This window comes from Osmia lignaria, chromosome 2 (genome assembly GCF_051020975.1).
Source record: "Osmia lignaria lignaria isolate PbOS001 chromosome 2, iyOsmLign1, whole genome shotgun sequence".
In the NCBI taxonomy this organism is placed as follows: Eukaryota; Metazoa; Arthropoda; class Insecta; order Hymenoptera; family Megachilidae; genus Osmia; species Osmia lignaria.
In genome coordinates, this window is record NC_135033.1 from 4464067 (window position 1) to 4482669 (window position 18603).

At 38.2% G+C, this 18603-nt stretch overlaps 3 protein-coding genes and 1 long non-coding RNA gene across 9 annotated transcripts; 2 read left to right on the top strand and 2 right to left on the bottom strand.

The window, feature by feature from the left end:
- The first annotated feature begins 69 nt into the window (after positions 1-69).
- Positions 70-5174, top strand: LOC117605785 (sodium channel protein Nach). Of its 2 annotated transcripts, XM_034327498.2 has the most exons (9): positions 70-686; positions 759-975; positions 2214-2471; positions 2558-2699; positions 3329-3406; positions 3463-3690; positions 4444-4619; positions 4694-4794; positions 4851-5174. In XM_034327498.2, exons 1-9 carry the CDS (start codon positions 398-400, stop codon positions 5024-5026), a joined length of 1665 nt encoding a protein of 554 aa, XP_034183389.2. In that variant the 5' UTR covers positions 70-397; the 3' UTR covers positions 5027-5174. The 2 variants fall into 2 exon arrangements, with proteins under 2 accessions (XP_034183389.2, XP_034183387.2); XM_034327496.2 differs by having other exon boundaries at positions 70-975.
- Positions 5175-5348: 174 nt separating this feature from the next.
- LOC117605790 (uncharacterized) lies at positions 5349-6713 on the bottom strand. Its single transcript, XR_004581789.2, has 3 exons — positions 6520-6713; positions 6282-6439; positions 5349-6151 (listed from the first exon to the last, which is right to left on the bottom strand). It is a non-coding gene; the product is annotated as an uncharacterized LOC117605790 (long non-coding RNA).
- A 978-nt stretch (positions 6714-7691) lies between these two features.
- Positions 7692-15198, bottom strand: LOC117605788 (carbohydrate sulfotransferase 11). Of its 3 annotated transcripts, none has more exons than XM_034327506.2 (5): positions 15059-15198; positions 11581-11926; positions 11158-11445; positions 10846-11081; positions 7692-9313 (listed from the first exon to the last, which is right to left on the bottom strand). In XM_034327506.2, the coding sequence occupies exons 2-5, from the start codon at positions 11878-11880 to the stop codon at positions 9148-9150; spliced, it is 990 nt and encodes a 329-aa protein (XP_034183397.1). In that variant the 5' UTR covers positions 11881-11926; positions 15059-15198; the 3' UTR covers positions 7692-9147. The 3 variants fall into 3 exon arrangements, with proteins under 3 accessions (XP_034183397.1, XP_034183395.1, XP_034183396.1); XM_034327504.2 differs by lacking the exon at positions 15059-15198 and adding an exon at positions 13318-13460; XM_034327505.2 differs by lacking the exon at positions 15059-15198 and adding an exon at positions 12024-12142.
- Positions 12183-16910, top strand: LOC117605789 (inactive hydroxysteroid dehydrogenase-like protein 1). Of its 3 annotated transcripts, none has more exons than XM_076691027.1 (5): positions 12183-12329; positions 15705-15868; positions 15929-16165; positions 16242-16585; positions 16652-16910. In XM_076691027.1, the coding sequence occupies exons 2-5, from the start codon at positions 15709-15711 to the stop codon at positions 16859-16861; spliced, it is 951 nt and encodes a 316-aa protein (XP_076547142.1). In that variant the 5' UTR covers positions 12183-12329; positions 15705-15708; the 3' UTR covers positions 16862-16910. The 3 variants fall into 3 exon arrangements, with proteins under 3 accessions (XP_076547142.1, XP_034183399.2, XP_034183398.2); XM_034327508.2 differs by lacking the exon at positions 12183-12329 and adding an exon at positions 15092-15232; XM_034327507.2 differs by lacking the exon at positions 12183-12329 and adding an exon at positions 15249-15334.
- The last annotated feature ends 1693 nt before the right edge of the window (positions 16911-18603 follow it).

Below are 18603 nucleotides of genomic sequence, written 5' to 3' on the forward strand. Positions count from 1 at the left end.
AGTGAAAGAAGAACGGATCGAACGATCGAAATTGTGATGAAATATTTGTCGTACCTTCCAACGCACAAGTGATAACAAAAATGTCAATAGAGATTACTATAATTTTATAAAAAAAAAAAAAAAAAAAAAACAATTAAACTGCGAATTATTTTTTTCAATTCCAAACCATAGTCTGCGAATGAGTATCGAAAACGAGGTGAAATCCAGTGGAAGGCGACGGATCGATGCTGCGTCCTGCTGTAAATCGCGATAAAATCTGCGTTCGATGAAATTTTCAACAGTCCCCTGAATAATTTACACGCGGAACTCGACACGCGACAGCCGATAAAGCTCGACGCTTCGCGTACCAACGAATCAGTACGTTTCAACTCTGCTGGAAAGAAAACTCTACCTCGCCATGTCCAGAAGATTCGGCAATAAGAACGAGGAATTTTTTTATTTCAATACCAATCGCAACGGTAAAATTCCGAAACGATTGACCAGCAAAACTATCAACGTGAACGCGAAATCGGTTGCGGAGAAATCGCCGGAAATGGAGAAGAAAATTCCAACTCCGCAAGATGTTATCAATGATTTCTTGGAGAGCACGTCCGTGCATGGATTGCAGTACTTTGCTAAAATAGATATCAGGGTTGGAATCTGGGGGAAGATTCTGTGGACCTGCGCCATGCTCACTGGATTTGTCTGTAGGCGAGGCTCCCTTTTTATTACGGATCGCGTTGAACTTCGCAGGGTGATTAGCATATGTTTTGTTTCAGGTTTAAGCCTGATGGTGGTGCAGTTTCTGACCCGCTATAGGGAAAATCCAACCAACACCTACATCAAAACTTTCACCGCCCCGATATTCGATGTGCCGTTTCCGGCTGTGACCGTTTGCCCGCTCACCCCCGTATCTCTTCGCAAGCAGTTGAAGATTTTGGACAGCGCTATTTTGCCCGAGAACATGAGCAAAGAACTGGCGATGGAATTTTTGAAGTAGGTATTAGAGGTGTGCGAGTACTCGTAATTTACAAGCCGAGGTGAACTCGCTTCAGTTGTTCGAGCCGAGTCGAATGCTTGAATTTTGACGAATTACTCGAAATCGGCGAACTGTTTGAAACAGAAACGAGCTGCTCGAAAAAATCGAACTAAAATATTCGAGCCGTCGTAAAACTTCGATTAATTTGAAGATGAATTTTCAGCTCGAATATTCGAGTAGCTGTTTCAAAGAGTTCGTCGATTTCGAGTAATTCGGCAAATTCAAGCGCTCGACTCGGCTTGAATAATCGAAGCAAGTTCAGCTCAGCTTGTAAATTATGAGTACTAGCTACACGATTTTTTCGAGTAGTTCGCTTTTGTTTCAAATAGTTCGTCGATTTCGAGTAATTCAGCAAATTCAAGCGCTCGACTCGGCTCGACCGACTATTATTCAAGTACGCGAATTTCGAGTCAAACAATGATCGGTCGGTCGAGCCGAGTCGAGCGCTTGAATTTGCCAAATTATTCGAAATCGACGAACTGTTTGAAACAAAAGCGAGCTACTCGAAAAAATCGAACTACTCGAATATTTGAGCCGTCCCGCGTCGTAAAACTTCGATTTACTTGAAGATGAACTGATTCTCAGTTCGAGAATCGAATCTAAAAATCTAAGAATCGAAAAATCGAACTACTCGAATATTCGAGAATTCAATCTAAAAATCGAAAAATCGAACTACTCGAATATTCGAGGATCGAATCTAAAAATCTGAGAATCGAAAAATCGAACTACTCGAATATTCGAGAATTCAATCTAAAAATCGAAAAATCGAACTACTCGAATATTCGAGAATCGAATCTAAAAATCTAACAATCGAAAAATCGAACTATTCGAATATTCGAGAATCGAATCTAAAAATCTAAGAATCGAAAAATCGAACTACTCGAATATTCGAGAATCGAATCTAAAAATCTAAGAATCGAATATTCGAGCTGAGAATGCATCTTCAAGTAAATCGAAGTTTTACGACGAGACGGCTCGAATATTCGAGTATTCCGATTTTTTCCAGTAGCTTCCTTTTGTTTCAAACAGTTCGTCGATTTCGAGTAAATCGGCAAATTCAAACGCTCGACTCGGCTCGAACAATCGAAGCGAGTTCAGCTCGGCTTGTAAATTACGAGTACTCCCACACCTCTATATACGAACGATATCAAAACGAACGATTGATAAAACGATGATAAATATTGATGTGCGATAGACGTGGTCGACAAATAACGCTTCCCTACATGGCGAAAACGTTCGAGCACTCCGATAAATTTCAATCATTCTTGGAAGCGAATAAATGGAGCGTATTGGACTTTCTCAAGGTTTTATACCCTTGCGACGAAATTTTCGAATCGTGTCGGTGGAACAGCGAACGCACAGACTGCGATAAAATCATCAAGTACGCTCAGAGCTCTTACGGTTTGTGCTGCTCCTTTAATTATGTTCTGGAGAAGTACGTGGGACGCGATAAGCAAGTATTTCATTATTACAACGAACATTTTGATAATTGTATTATTTAAATCAAACTTGTTCCATTGTTTTTCCTATTGTACATAGAACGCAACCAAAAATAATACCACAAAGCTCGGTTGGTTTTGGTCCATGGAGTGGTTTGAAGCTGGTGATAAGGAAGGAAATACTTAGCTCTGCTTTAGAGGACAAGAATGGAACTGTGAATCTGAGCAACGATGGTGTCGGGGTAAAGATTGTTGTTAATTTTCTAGGGAAAAGAAGAAAATTTATTTACAGTTGAAGTATTTGGACACCGTTTAAAAGAGAATACCTCGTTTAAAACTGGACCAAATAACTTGAGGTTTTTTCAGAATTTATATAAATTAATTTACTAAGATATGTGCTTTTGTCGTTTTAAAAAATTACAATTTGTTGAAAGAAAATAGTAAAGGGTAATTTTTCATCTTTTTTATGTGAATCTATAATGAAATTTAAAATGTCTTTCGTAGATTCAAATAAATTATTAAGAAGGTGACTAACTTTTAATTACTTATATCTTCTAAGTCTATTGACCATTGACCGATCTCGATGGAATTTTCAGCACACACATAACACTTAAATTTACAAATGTCATATTTTAAATTTTCGTTACAGGCTGAAAAAAGTTAAAAAATTGCCTTTTACTATTTCTTTCTCGATTTCGCCAAATTTTAATTTTTTAAAAGGACAAAAGCACATATCTTAGTAAATTAATTTGTATTTAAATTAACTTCTAAAAAAACCTCAAGTCATTTGGTTCAATATTAAATGAGGTAGTCTATTTTAAACGGTGTCCAAACACTTTTTACATTCACTGTACGTCTTTTTCTTAAACAGCTACTTATACATCACAGCATGGAGTATCCAGGACTCAATACCAATTTGTATGTTTTACAACCTGGACACAATTTAGAGGTGATTATACTAAATTAAACTATTAAGTAGAAACGAAAACATGAAATTATCCGCAGGTCGCCATACAACCAACCATGATTAAGAAACCAGCCGGAATGTACCATCGCACCATGGAAGGCAAATTAGTCCCTGTCTGCATACCGAATGAGGAAAACAATCTGGAATATTTACCGGTCTATCGATATTCAAACTGTTATGCGAATTGTAGAATCAAGGCCATGTTAAATATTTGTGGATGCTTACCATACACCTACGACTATTTAACTTTTCATCATAAAGTCAATGTAAATAATAAAGGAAATCGGAAATTTAATCTCGAAACTATTAGGTTGTGTAATAAATTCCCGTGTTTCTTGTATTTTATTTTTTTCCCGCAATTTTGTGTTTTGTTGGGTAAAGTCTTTTTCTTGCTCTACAAACCTATCTGCTTCAATTTTTCGAATTAATTAATTTTAATCAATTTTCAGGCTTTCGAAATGGAAATTCCAAGAGGCAAAAGAGTATGCTCTATTTCGCCTTTCGTCCAAAAAGCTACGGAAGCAGCTCGCGATATTTGTGACGTGTATGGAATAGATGCTATAGCTTCGAGGACCGCTCGAGATTGGTTTTCCAAGTTCAAAAATGACAATTTCGACCTTGGCGACGCAGCTCGCTCCGGCCGACCTTCCGACTTCGACGAAGATCGTCTCCAAAGGTCGAAATTGCCATTTTTGAACTTGGCAAACCAATCTTGAGCGGTCCTCGGAGCTATAGCACCTACTCCACGTCACAAATATCTCCAGCTGCTTCCGTAGCTTTTTGACCACGACGAAGCAGATGTCGAAAATGAATTTTTTTGCCTCCTGAAACTTCCATTTCCAAAGCCTGAAAATTGATTAAAATTAATTAATTCGAAAAATTGAAGCAGATAAGTTTATAGAGAATGCATATATATATTTTGCCTAACAAAACACAAAATTGCAGGAAAAAAAATAAATACAAAAAACACAGGGATTTATTACACCTAATAAAACCTAATAAAACGCGTTCATTTTCAGCAATGCGATACGAATGGATTAATCTGTATCCAAGAGAACATGAAATTCATCGCCATCGTGAAAGACAGTGAGAACCAAAATTTCTCGTGTTTCTGTAGAACATCGTGTAATAATGTAGACTACGAAAGCTTTCCTAATATCATATCTCAGATTCATACAGGTGACTCGCCGTTTAAGTAAGTCAACCTGTTCTCCGAATCCTGTAAAATCATAAAAGATTTGATTTTTCTGAGGAACGATTATGTTGCAGCAACGGATCGGTCAGAAACGCCGTTTTGACGGTCTTCATGGACTTGCAGTCTCACCTGGTATTGGAAACGCTCCCGGCTGCCGACGAGATCTACCTTTTAGGTAACGAAACGCTAATTCCCGTAGTCTTAAAAAATGAATCTTTTTATTTATTACAGCATCGATAGGAGGAATCTTCAGTCTCTTCCTCGGATGCAGCTTCCTCAGTTTAGTGGAGATCATTTACTTCGCCGGTTTACTCTGTCGTGCGATTTTCTTGAACCGTAAAGCTAAAATCGCCTCGCAACAGGAACAAACAACGCGGGATAATTTTATAAAACGACGCGCTTATTGATTCCCAATAAATTCATTCGGTTAATAAGCAGGCTATTGTGTAACACTCTCCACCGAAACGGAACAAGCAAGAATCTGGAGCAATTTAATCTATTTCGAGCGATTACTGGAGCGTCGTCATCTCGCGTTCATCCAACCTCATAAAAATATTTACTACCTTCTGTTTTCGCTTGGATGTTGCATTCCCAAGGTAAATCATTAAAATGATTGCATCAGACGAGCTCCTTAATAAATCAGCTCCTATTTTGGCAATCAGTCTATTAAGTAAGTCATTAATAAAATTAAAGTATCCATGGTACCAGAGAAATCATATTTATTGATGGATGTCGATCACGAGGGAGAGAAAGAGGAGAAAGAGTCGCGGCACATCGGGAACGACCGATCAATGTACATCCGTGACATTCTATTTATAAGTAAAAATATTCCAGGCTTTTCGGAAACGTACGAATCTGTAATATGATACACGACGAACAGCAAACCGATTTCGATTGCGTAACAAGCGGGAAAATTGATTTTACCTCGCTCATTTACCAGCTCCCGATATTCGGACAGGTGAGATAGATACGTTCGTAGAGCTTCTATTTTCGGAATTGCTATCGAAAAGACCGATTTAGTTCTCCCTGTGTATCTGGTGTTTGATGTTTGGTGTGCGCTGTGGAAAAGAAGCTGGGCTATTTTCGACGAAAACGCCCACGTGTTTCTTGCCCATCCGGTACGTGTACCCCGAAATGTTTTTTCTTCCTCGTCTCCTTAATCACTTGTAAATAGCGGCCGAACGAAAGAGTTTCCACATTTACCGTGTCAACAACAGACGCGCCTCTGGGTTATAATTTTTCTAATTTACGAGAACCTCATGCTGTTCGTGCCTCCGTCTCCTTTCCTCCTCTCCACCAAACTGTACGCTATTTTTCTTCTCTATTTTTATTAAAAATAAAACTACATTCTTGTCCAGCGATGATCATAATCTTGAGATGGTACGGAGAAACGATGAAAATGTATGAAAATCGTTACTTGTTTCGTTCATTTTGATTCTTTTTTTAGATGAAAGTGTAAAAATGCTGTATCTTGCTTAATCCTGGGAATATCTGGTCGTCGAAGAACGCGTTCCCTTCGTTCTTCTTCACTCCTGAAATCGGTAAATAAAAATAGTTTGCGAGAAAGTGCGGAGTTAGGTGGACGTTCGCCTTGGAGATTTCAATGATTCTACTACAATAGGAAGGGAGCATTGCATAGGTTCGAAAACATGCATCACTTACCATGACGGGGAATGTATTCGAAGGTTAAAACAATCCCGAATACAATAACCAGAGACAAATCAGCAGAAGAATCAGGATGAAGTAGGTGGTTAAGATGTTCTTTGTCTCGTGTGCTGGTTGGGGCATTTTTCAGCGTTCGCGGAAAGTACACTCTGACACTGGACAAGAATAAAAGAGAACCTGTTAATCTTTGTTCACATTCGAAAATCGACGAATCACAATCAAAAATCCACCCTACCCAAGATAATAATTATTGTATTAACGTCGAATTTTCGCGTCGATCGATCAGGAAAAACGTGGAAAAGAATTGCAGAAAAATTCTTTTGTAAACTTTGCAAAGTAATTGTGCTTTGACCACTGGAGACAATGAATCCGATGGATTCGATGGATGAACCAGCACCTCACCACTTTGCGTCCAATCTTCAACTAGATCACTCAACGCAGGATACTCGGCGATCCCGAAATTCCTCCAGGAACCGCGTAAAGTCCCCACCAATTCGATCGCGGATACCAGCGTTGCACACCTTCCCTTGTAACTTCTGCTCCAGGATTGGTAGCTCGGGTCCCACCGCCGTCTTAACCACCAACTTCCACCGCCTCGGGTTATATTAAGCATCGTGAATATTAGATAGAGTTTCGATGGAAAAGGCTTCAGTTCGATTCATGATCAACTTAAAGATAGTCAAGGGTTCAAGGTCGTCTACGTGGTAATATATACCCTTTTGCTGCTGGTGCATTGATCTTTAGAAAATTTTCAGCTAGAAATTTTCGAAAATTTTCAGTTACAATAGAAGACGGCTATACTCGTTGTTAATACGTATAAGGGAAAAGGGCCGAGCGCCTAAGGTTCTTATTTTTAACCGGAAACCCTATCGAGGACACCCACGCGTCGAACTTGGAATTCACGTGTGGCGCCACGATGTTTTCCACGTGAGAGGATCTAATAAAAATACGTTCGTAAGCAGGAAAACATGTTGAAAATGTAACAAGATATGTTGAAAGTATTTTCATAGAAGTGAAGAGAAGATAAAATCAATATGTATCCTTCAATAACGTTCGATGGTTCGAGGGTCCTTCAATTTTGATCGATGGCTAAAAGTTATTTTGGTGTCTCGAGAAACGTTCAATTATGCTCGGCACCGTAGCTCTTCTTTAACTAATCGCGTTGAACTCGTCCATCATTTTCAGGCCTTCGTCTAATTTTAACTCGTTAACCAAACATTAACTTTGATAAACAATGCGGGGAGATGTCCTATCTGTGAGATTCGAGTTTACGTAAGATTTTCCAAGAACAATCATCGATTTCACACATACTGTTACTTTTCGAACGAAAATAATCGAAAGTATGCGATTGAAGTTACTTTATTCAAATTATATTTCGTTACAATTCATACATTCTTGTTAAAGTTTCAACAATATAGGTACAGAAATATGGCATGGATTAAACTAACGATAAATAAAAGGTAACCATTCGGGTAGACATTTTTCAAACTTCAAATTCTATGGACACACGTGGACAGACTTGGAAGAAATTATAAAAAATAATGATCAACAAACATTTCTGTTGGGTTATTTAAATGAACAGTTTTATACTATAATGCCAGAATATTTATTAACTAACAAAATAAAAGAAACAAAAGAAAATAAAATATATGAAAAGGCAATAACTTATATTCTACTGCCGCGCAGAAAAGACTGATCGCAAATTTGAAATCGATCTACCTGCACGCCGCCTTAACACCTGACCAGTGGCGACTCGCGTATAGACACTGTAGAACTGCAGCACCCCCTATTTCTACTTAATATTATCGATAACATTTAATATAACGAGTCCTTTTTCCTTTAATTCTTTCTTTATACTTGTACAATATATAATCCTTAAGCTTAATGTCAGTAGCCATCCCCCAGTTTATGAAAAAGATACAAAAATCTTTGTATGGAACTGTGCGCTTCACAGTTCCAGCAGCGTGGTGTTTGCTTGTGTGCGCATGCGCACATAGGAAGCTGCGCACGAGGCTGCGCGGGAGAGAGAGCACTGTCGCTCCCGCAGTGCAGGTTTTTTAAAACAAAGGCTAAAAATTTTCTTGAGCTGCACCCTCACTAATTTTAGCTACGAGCCGCCACTGCACCTGACTAAAATCCTAATGTCACAGTCGGTAACACTTGTTAAAAATGAGCAGTTATCGATCATCTAACACCACTCCTGTCGATATGTGCTACTAGCATTAATAACATATGGCATAGCAACTCAACTTAAATGTAACATTTCTCTGCGCGGCCATACGTTAAGAGAGCATTGAGTAAAATTTAACTTAATATTAAGGTAATATAAAGTTAAAGTTAATATAAATTTAAGTTAATATAAAGTTTAAGAGTAATATTTTTTTTCTTGTTTTCACTTACTTTGGGCTACTACTGCATTAGGAGATGTGTACGTATACGATCTTGCAGTTGTTGATGTAAGTTAAGATATTTTCTATAAGTATGTTAGACTTAGTTAATAAATGTTCTGGCATTATAGTATAAAACTGTTCATTTAAATAACCTAACAATTTCATTGGCACAAAGTGAAACAGCCCATGTGAGCATACTTACGTATACAAAAACAGAAATTGAAAATACTTCACACGAACGTAGCAATTTATCACGAACTTCCTTCGAGACTCGGTTCCTTAATTAATCGCTACGCGTGTAAGTACGATACAATAGGTAGAAGGAAGCACGGAAACAAGTAGGTGCATATTGGGAACAGCAATTGTTTGACTGATATCGCTGTCGTAGTAAATACTTAGACCTATTTAGACGTTAACGTCGTCTATTCACGATTCGAAGCGTATTCTTCTCATGCTTTCTATTGAGACTTCAATCATGCCAACGAGAATCCCAGCACATCCTCCAACGAATAATCGAACAGCCTTAAATCTAGTTTGTACAAGTTTGCTAACTTCCGGAGCTGCTCGTACGTCAACGTCGAATAGTATTTCTCTAGTTTCTTTGAGGTTGGCTCGCTGTTGCTCGGTTTCGATGGGAAACTGTACAGACATTGAATGCTCATTAACACTGATATCTTTCGATGTTTTTATTGGGTTGTGTGATAAATTCCTGCGTTTTTTATATTTTATTTCTTTCTCGCAATTTTGTGTTTTATTAGGTAAAGTGTATACAGGATGTTCGGTAACTGCTGGTACAAACAAAAAAGGGGTGATTCTACATGAAAAAATTAGCCGAAAATATACAATAAAAATTTTTTATGTGAAGCTTTGTTTTCGAGAAAATCGACTTTGAATTTTCGTCGAGAGATTTTTGAAACCAACATTACTAAGGTTGGATTGGTCGTGCTGGAACAATAGCTTGGCCGCCACGCTCTCCTGACTTAACTCCGCTTGACTTATATTTATGGAATCATATTAAATTAACTGTGTATTCTGAAGAAATCATAAATTACGAGCAATTAAAAGAAAAGCTTATTGTAGCCTTTCATACATTAAAACAACAGAATACGTTCGAAAGCGTTCATAGAAATTTAATTAGAAGAGCAGCATAATGTATTCGGCAGAATGGGTAACATTTTCAGCAATTTCTATAATAATATACTTTATGATTACTTCAACATCCTATTTCATTACGTGTTCCTAATTTTCCACTACGATAAAAACAAACTTAAACTGCGATAATATCCATCGAGACAATGATCCATAGTGAGGTCCGTTATAACGAGACATGATCAAGTGCACGCGTACCCGGCGAAAATTCAAAGTCGATTTTCTCGAAAGCAAAGCCTTACATGAAAAATTTTTATTCTATATTTTCGACTTATTTTTTCATGTAGAATCACCCCTTTTTCGCTTGTAGCACCAGTTACCGAATACCTTGTATATGCATTCGCAAGTCTTTTTTTTGATCTACAAACTTATCTGCTTCAATTTTTCGAATTAATTAATTTTAATCAATTTTCAGGCTCTTGAAATGGCAGTTCCAGGAGGCAAAAAAATTCATTTTCGACATCTGCTCTATAGCATCTACTACATACACGTCACATATGTCGCGAGCTGTTTCCGTAGCTTTTTCACCACCACGAAAGGCGAAATAGAGCAGATGTCGAAAATGAATTTCTTTGCTTCCTGGAACTGCCATTTCAAAAGCCTGAAAATTGATTTAAATTACAGTGGTACCTCGGTATACGTCTGCTTTGGAATATGTCCTGTTTGGACGTGACAAATTTTGCTCGTTATACGACATAAATTTTTTCTGTGAATTTTGCATCATTTTTAAATAATTATCTCGGAAGTAAAATTAGATTAATAATCAATTATATTCGGAGTTGATGTATTATTAACTGACTGATTATACAAGTATGGATATCATATAACAAAATATGGGAAAGGTTAATTTGGTATACGTCCTATTCGGTATAAGTCCAAACGTCGTGTACCGAAGTACCGCTGTAATTAATTCGAAAAATTGAAGCAGATAGGTTTGTATATATTTTACCTAACAAAACACAAAATTACAAAAAAATAGAATTCAAAAAACGCGGGAATTTACATCAACGAATCAGACTTACTTGACCGACTCGACGCCCATCCGCTCCAAAACCTCGGTCGCATCTTCCACCAAACTCTCGTACTTGCTGACGAGATTGTAATTAACTAAACATGGCTGGCACAGCTCGTATATCGGTTTCCAGTGCTCGTTCCGTGTTTCGTTCGAAGAATCGTCGGTTACAAACTCCACAAACTCCCGGAACGTGACATCGTCTCCATTCTTCAGAGATTCTTCGGTCGCGTTTCGTCTGTACCTCTATTAAAAAAACGTTTCTTCCATTCGCACGTTCTCCAACAATAATAGAATAGAATAGAATAGAATGATAAAATACCCTGATTATCTTCTTGCCGAAACGAGTCTGAAAATACTTCGAACTTTTCTCGTGCTTCGCCTCCAATTTGTTCCTATAGGCTGACAACAATCTTTCCAGCGGATGTCTGACGACTATCAGTTTGTCGTAAGTCGTCAGCATTCGTTCGATTTCCGGTAGAGTATAGTTGCTTAGCCTTTGAAAAGTACCCGAGGAATGCGCTCGATCAGCCGGTATCTCCAAGGGATCGCTACCTGCCCATTTCCCTGTGGCCACCATCAAAACTCGTTTCCAGTTGGTGCATGCAACCTGCAGGGAACAGATGACTTTTAACGCCAGTTTAAAAGAGACGGATCGCAAAGTACATACACCGCGGTACGCGTGTAAGGGAAAGTTATTTGCGATGTGATAATATTTACTCGTCTTCGCTTAAATGATTCTCACCTTTGGAACGTAGCAGTACAACAGCTCGTGCTGTTCGTCCACGAGAATATTCCTGAACGATTCCGGATTCAGATCCTCGTTTCTAGGCTGTTCGTCTGCTAGGATCTCTTCGCAGTTGTACTGCAATCTCTCTTGTCGTTCCACTAAAGCGGATCTCGCCAAAGCGTTCGGCCCTGTCCACGAATACATAACTCCCTCCGACTCGAAAGATCTTCGCTTATCATCGTTCACTGCGCTTCCTTTCGCTGTTGAGATATCGAGCAGGAGCAGAACTGTCGCCCAAACAGCGCATCTTGTCATCGTCCTTCTCGCCCACACGGCACATTGATTCAAGCTTCAAGCGTGTCTGTGAAAAAGTTTTCTTTGAAAAAGTTCATTCCCAAAATGGACGAGCAGCGGATTGGGAGCGGTCGAATTGCCGTACGAAGCGTGAGCCCGCTTACATTTTTCTCCCCCTCTTCGCACGCTTTTATCGCGCTTATTCAGCCAGTAAGATTTCTGTCCCGGGGGAAATCCGCTCTTCGTTCGCTTACTCACTCGCCCACTTTATTTTCAACAAGAATTAAGCGTTCGTTGATTTCAATTCCAGTTCGCGCCTGTATCGTGCGACTTCTGCACTGCGCGCAGACCCGTGAAATGGATTCGCGATTTCTACCGCGTGAAAAAAGGTGCCGAGAGGAAACAGCTGAGACATAGAACGAAAAACGAGAGATGTAAGAAGCAGGTCGACCGTCTCCGTTTCGTGCTCCGTACGTTCCAATTGAAATCCTTTAAAGCCGGTTGTGCGAACGGCTAATGCACGGTACATTTGACATGTAGATATGTAGAGCACACTTTTCCTTTGATAAGCATCGTATTTAAGGTCAGCCGATTTTACGGAGTAAAAGTTGCTATGTGGATTTTCAAGGAAAGAACTGAATCACGGCTGAAAAATTGGTACACACCAAAAGCCCGTTGAAGGAATTTCGTAATTCGTGCTCCTTTCGGAGCGTGGCGTAACTCGGCTTTCAAAGAAACCTAGCAAAATTAAAAGTTGTATTTTATAAGAATGATAGTGGCATCGTCAGAATTCATCAATGAAACTCGTCGGCAGGAATGAACGATTTCTGCTCTGAATACTATCTAAATCATCGTCGATCGAAAATTGCGATCACCGTTATTCTAAGATTACGATATTTTATATTTGCCAAGCAAAATCGATACTTTTTCTCCTATCGACAGTCTCGGTTTGCGTCGAGGTTTTTTCTATGATGGAAAAAAGGAGGTGAGCAAGATCAACATGTCGCCTGAATATCGGTATGAATATTCCAGATATCGAGAAATCCGATCTTCTTTGATACTTCCCAGATGCCGACCTTGTTCAAACGCTACACGCAAACGCGACTTAATTGCGTGACCAATTAAATCAAGTCACGATGAATCTCGACACGATCTACGTTCGGAATATCATTGCAAATGGAATTAATAAACATTGAACACTGTACGCGACATCGGAGCAACCACATAATTGCTGAATGATGAACATTGTCGCCAATGAAATCTCGTATTTCGTTGCGTAACGCGATTGGAATTCGTTCTTGACCGTACTATCCGATCTTACCAACCCCTCTACCTCCTTAACGGCACAAAACGGAACAACAGTTTATCGGTATCCGACATCGATACGAGTCACGCGTCAGGTGAACAAGAGCACGTGAAACGGTGTGTCAATGAAAAAATGATTTCATTGAAATTTACCTGTTACGCGTTGCGCGATCCGAGCGTGAAACTGTACGTGGCATGATCAGCGGGCTCCGGGAACACGTGCTGCGATGCTGCTCGAAAATTCATGAAGATCCCTTCTAGACTCGCCAACGTATTTATCCAGGATGACAAACGATCTCGATCGCGGTGTATGAATTTTCAACCGACTGATCCGATTTTTACTTTATCATTGTAATTTCGAGGAACGAGAGGAAAAGATCGGTAAAAAGAGCGACGGATCTCGGAGCACTGGCTACGCACCGAGCGTGCCTGTACGAACAACTACCTATTGCCTTGTCTCGAAAGACCTTCCCTGACATAAGGATGGAACTTGGTCGTTTGTAGAAGTGAAAGAAGCTGCGGGCGCGCGCGCCGACAACCTTTCATCCTTCTTCAGCAAACGACGCTCATCATCCTTCTCCACCTGTTCCCACTTTCGGCTCCATCTCGGGCTCTCTACCAGAAATTTCAAACACCTGCCTATCTGCGCTGTATTCATCTTTCGGGTAAGAAAAAATCTCGTTTCGTATTATTTTATTTTGAATTCCAATTTCTCCCCGCGCCGCGCTGCTCCGAAATATTATGGACATTCCTCGAAGTCTAATTTTCGTATAAAACAATTTTCTTTTGCAACGAAATTTAAATGCCTAACTGCGCTGTATTCATCTTACAGATAAGAAAAAATCTCGTTTCGTATTATTTTATTTTAAATTCCAGTTTCTTCCCGTGCCGCGCTGTTCCGAAATATTATGGACATTTCTCGAAGTCTAATTTTCGTATAAAACAATTTTCGTTTGCAACGAAATTTGAATGCCTATCTGCGCTGTATTCTTCTTACAGATAAGAAAAAATCTCGTTTCGTATTATTTTATTTTAAATTCCAGTTTCTTCCCGTGCCGCGCTGTTCCGAAATATTATGGACATTTCTCGAAGTCTAATTTTCGTATAAAACAATTTTCTTTTGCAACGAAATTTGAATGCCTATCTGCGCTGTATTCTTCTTACAGATAAGAAAAAATCTCGTTTCGTATTATTTTATTTTAAATTCCAGTTTCTTCCCGTGCCGCGCTGTTCCGAAATATTATGGACATTTCTCGAAGTCTAATTTTCGTATAAAACAATTTCCTTTTCCAACGATTCGCATATATCTCAATAAATTCTTCTCATGCGATAATTAGTCCGATTTTTTGCAATAGTTAATTTATGCAATAATTAATATTACTCATGTGACAAGAAAAAGCATCGGACATACATAACGTTTTCGATGCGCATATAATTTATCTTTAATGTGTTTACATTCAAATTAAGAGAAAACTTTGAGTTGCACTCGAAGTTTATTGATGAATAATATACGATGGTATACAAATGATTATTTATGCAAATTTGAAATCGGTATAAGTGAACTATGCACATGGATGGGTGCACTTAAAGTCTATTGTAACTTACAAATACCTACTGTTCGTGTTGACGTATAGAATATTCATAATGAGGTGATTAAGATAAGCCTTATCTACTTGATTCACAATAAAGAAGAACTTTCAGATTTCTGCTTTGGATTATGAAGGGATCAATTTGTCTAAGGAGGCTATCTCCTCCCTGATTTAATTAGGACAGAAAATGAAGGAATTTTTAAATTGTATTATTTTGCATACTTCGTATTGGCATACTTCCAAAATCGCCGTGGTCATGATTCGTTGACTAACGGGTCGCATTACAGACAGAGAAAGTGCCTTACCTTCGGTCGCTGTTCCTACTGCTGGCAGCTTTAGTCTCGCCACGGCTTTCGTTAACGATTAACCGATGATCAGCCCGTCGATCGAAAAATCACCGATCAAACATCAAGGAGATCGAGCAATTAGCATAATAGATTAAAACTCATCAAGGGAAAAGAAACTGGAAGGGGACCGAGGTATGAGTCATTCTCCTGAGCCAAGCACAGGATGTCACCATTCTGAACATTAATTGTTTGTGCTGCATTCGCAAGAGACCGAAGAGCATCCGAAGAACTTGGGTAACGAAACGATTTCACAAAATTAACGAAATATCATTTCGACATACGGTGTCGTGAATTTTAAACGGCTTCGATCACGAACACTTGATTTATTTTTGATTGCTTGAAAGGTTTACTCCAATCAGAATTGCTGTCGTATATCTACTGAATAATATAGATATGCAGAGATCAGAGTACAACAGCGTTACCTAAATCGTTATCAAAAATTTTCGTGTTTTCGAATGGCACTTGCTTTTTAAGTTATCATTCATTTAGATAATTAGACGTAACGAACAGTTGGCGATATATATATAAATTAAAGCAAAAAGTATCTATTCTTAATGGAAGATTTTAAAATGTGACTTTAAAGGATACTTTATTGCTGTTGAAGGAAAATGATGCTGCAAACAGCGTTTTGGCTGTTGTTGGGCTTGCTGTTCGTTTGGCTGTTGTTCAATTACCTTAGCAAAATCATCGATGCTTTATGGGAGATTTTGACGCTTTTCATCGACACGAAACCGGTCGATTTGCGCTCCAAGTTTGGCGAATGGGCAGGTAAGAAACTTATTATTGTTTGACAAATACAACGTGTACATTGGGACACGACTATTTCAGTGGTGACAGGATCTACCGATGGAATCGGCAAAGCTTACGCGAAGGAATTGGCCGCCAGGCAGATAAATTTGGTGCTGATCAGCCGAACGTTGGAGAAATTGGAAAAAACTAGAAACGAGATTTTGCAAGATAATCCAACGATCGAAGTGAAAATCATCGTGGCGGATTTCAGCAAGGGAAAAGAAATCTTTGCGAAACTTGCCGAACAACTGAAGGACGTTCCTATAGGAATCTTAGGTGAATAAATGGTGCAAAGTATAGGGCACTTATTAAATAACTTATAAATTACTACATATATATTTTAATTATTCAGTGAACAACGTGGGTACGCAATATAGCTACCCGATGTATCTTGGGGAAGTTCCGGAGGATCAATTGTGGGACATCATCAACGTGAACATCGGCGCCACCACGTTAATGACACGATTAGTTATCGGACAAATGCAAGAACGTAGAAAAGGAGCGATCGTCAACGTGTCGTCTGGTTCGGAACTGGTACCGTTGCCGTTGATGACCGTGTATGCGGCATCAAAAATTTACATTAGAAGCTTTACCGTTGCCCTCAGAGCCGAATACTCTAGATTCGGAATAACTATACAACATTTATCTCCATTCTTCGTGAACACGAAGATGAACGCGTTTAGCGATCGACTACAGGTAAAAAATTATTCCATTCATTCATTTATGAACTTATCGTTAACTTGCACCGATAATGAATTACAGGTATCCACCCTACTTGTGCCTAACGCAGTAACTTATGCGAAAAATGCGATCGTCACTCTTGGAAAAATGAATTCGGCTACAGGGTACTGGGCTCACACAATTCAAAAGATTTTCACGTTAACTGCTCCGGAAAACCTTAGAACAAAAATAGGATTATTTATCAATCGAGGCTTCAGGCAAGATTATATAAAACAGAAAAGAACCAACTAAATACACCGATAAGACTCGCATTATTTTATATTAAAATTTGTTTTTCTTATATTGTTCTATTTCGTTATTTGTTAATTTAATGTAATTTAACGTATAATTTAGAAGTTTAAGCCGGAAGGAGAGCAATTTTGTTTGAAAGAAAGTAACCTGATTCGTGTACGTATTATTTAAAACTAAAATACAATTAAACGTTCGTTAAGAATCCCAGTATTATAAGATATATCAATTCTAATATATGTTACAATGCATTTAACATAAAATAATATGTACAATTTCATGTAATAACAATTTGAATCCTTTTCAAAATTCCCGCGTAACGTGTATCTAATAACATTTATCATCTAAAAGCGAATGAAAATTTTTTTAAGGTAAGAAGATTATTGTTATATTATGAAAAATGCATTATTAAACAATAACAAGTGAAAAAATATTCTTAAGATGATGGGAGCGTCAAGGGCGAACTTCGAATTCCGCGTCGGTAAAACAGTCAACGTTTCATCGAAAATTAGGCCAAACAGAAACTGATTTCAGCGCTACCTTAGTTATTGCATCCAACTAACGGCATGCTATTCTACGTCACTTTTCGCATACACCTAAATGACACACGGATGCTACGATAGCTATATGTATTATGTACGTTACAACCAAAGTATAAAATACGATACTGCACACATGACCTAGAAAATGTATGAATGACCTAACTCCTTCAGCCAAATATTATATACATATACATTTCTTATAATATAACATAACCAAGGGAAGAATATTCCTACAAATCGAATGCCTAAAGTTAGTTTTTTTTTTAAATAATATGTCCCCATATTGTACTCCGAATTCCTACAAATCTTGCTCTTTCCGACAGAATAGGAGAATAGTAATGTATGCACTGTTGGAGCATAGGCTTATTAGCGAAGTCGTCAAGGCTATTAGTCCAAATTGTATCATGTTTGGTATCATTTTAATCAGAAAAATCTCACCAATACATTAGTAAAAATTTAATTGAGAAAAAGTCAAAAGTAAAAAGGTTTTATCGTTGAATTAGTATTAATTACACCGATACGTTTCGACTCCTCGCTTTGAATCCTTGGACCTCTATCTCCTCCCACTATCTGTCCCTTTCTATGTTCACGCTTGGCTGGCGCCGCATGTAAACACAGATTAAAACTTCTTTATTGTTAGTTCTTTTTTTATGAAATTTTTACCAAATTGTTTGTGAAAAACTCCTGATTGTTTAGAAGACAGAGTTCAGAAATAGCAAATACTATTATAAGTAAAAATTGTCCAAACCATATCGTGTTTGGTATCATTTTACTCAGAAAAACGTCACAAATATCTTGGTAAAAGTTTTATAAAAAAAAATGAAAAATAACAAACTTCAACCGTTGCATTAGTATTACCTCACTGATATACCCGATCCCAGATCATATTGAATCTTTACTATTGACTCAAATGCCTGGGCCTATAGATTTTTGGATATATTATAGAAATCGATATTTTAAACAACTTTTTCCTGTACATATAAACGATGGTCCAAAAATCATAGAAATCGGGGAGGACATATTTGTTTTGCAGTTTTACCAAAAAAAAAAAATAATAGCAACCAAAAATAATGATAGAAATAATGATCTCGTGACATATGGGTTGAAAATCGCTATCCTAGTCCTTGAGCGTCGAAAACTTTACCGACAGTTCCTAGAAAAATCCCTAGACGCGAGTTCTCAAATTACGTCGACATTTCTAAA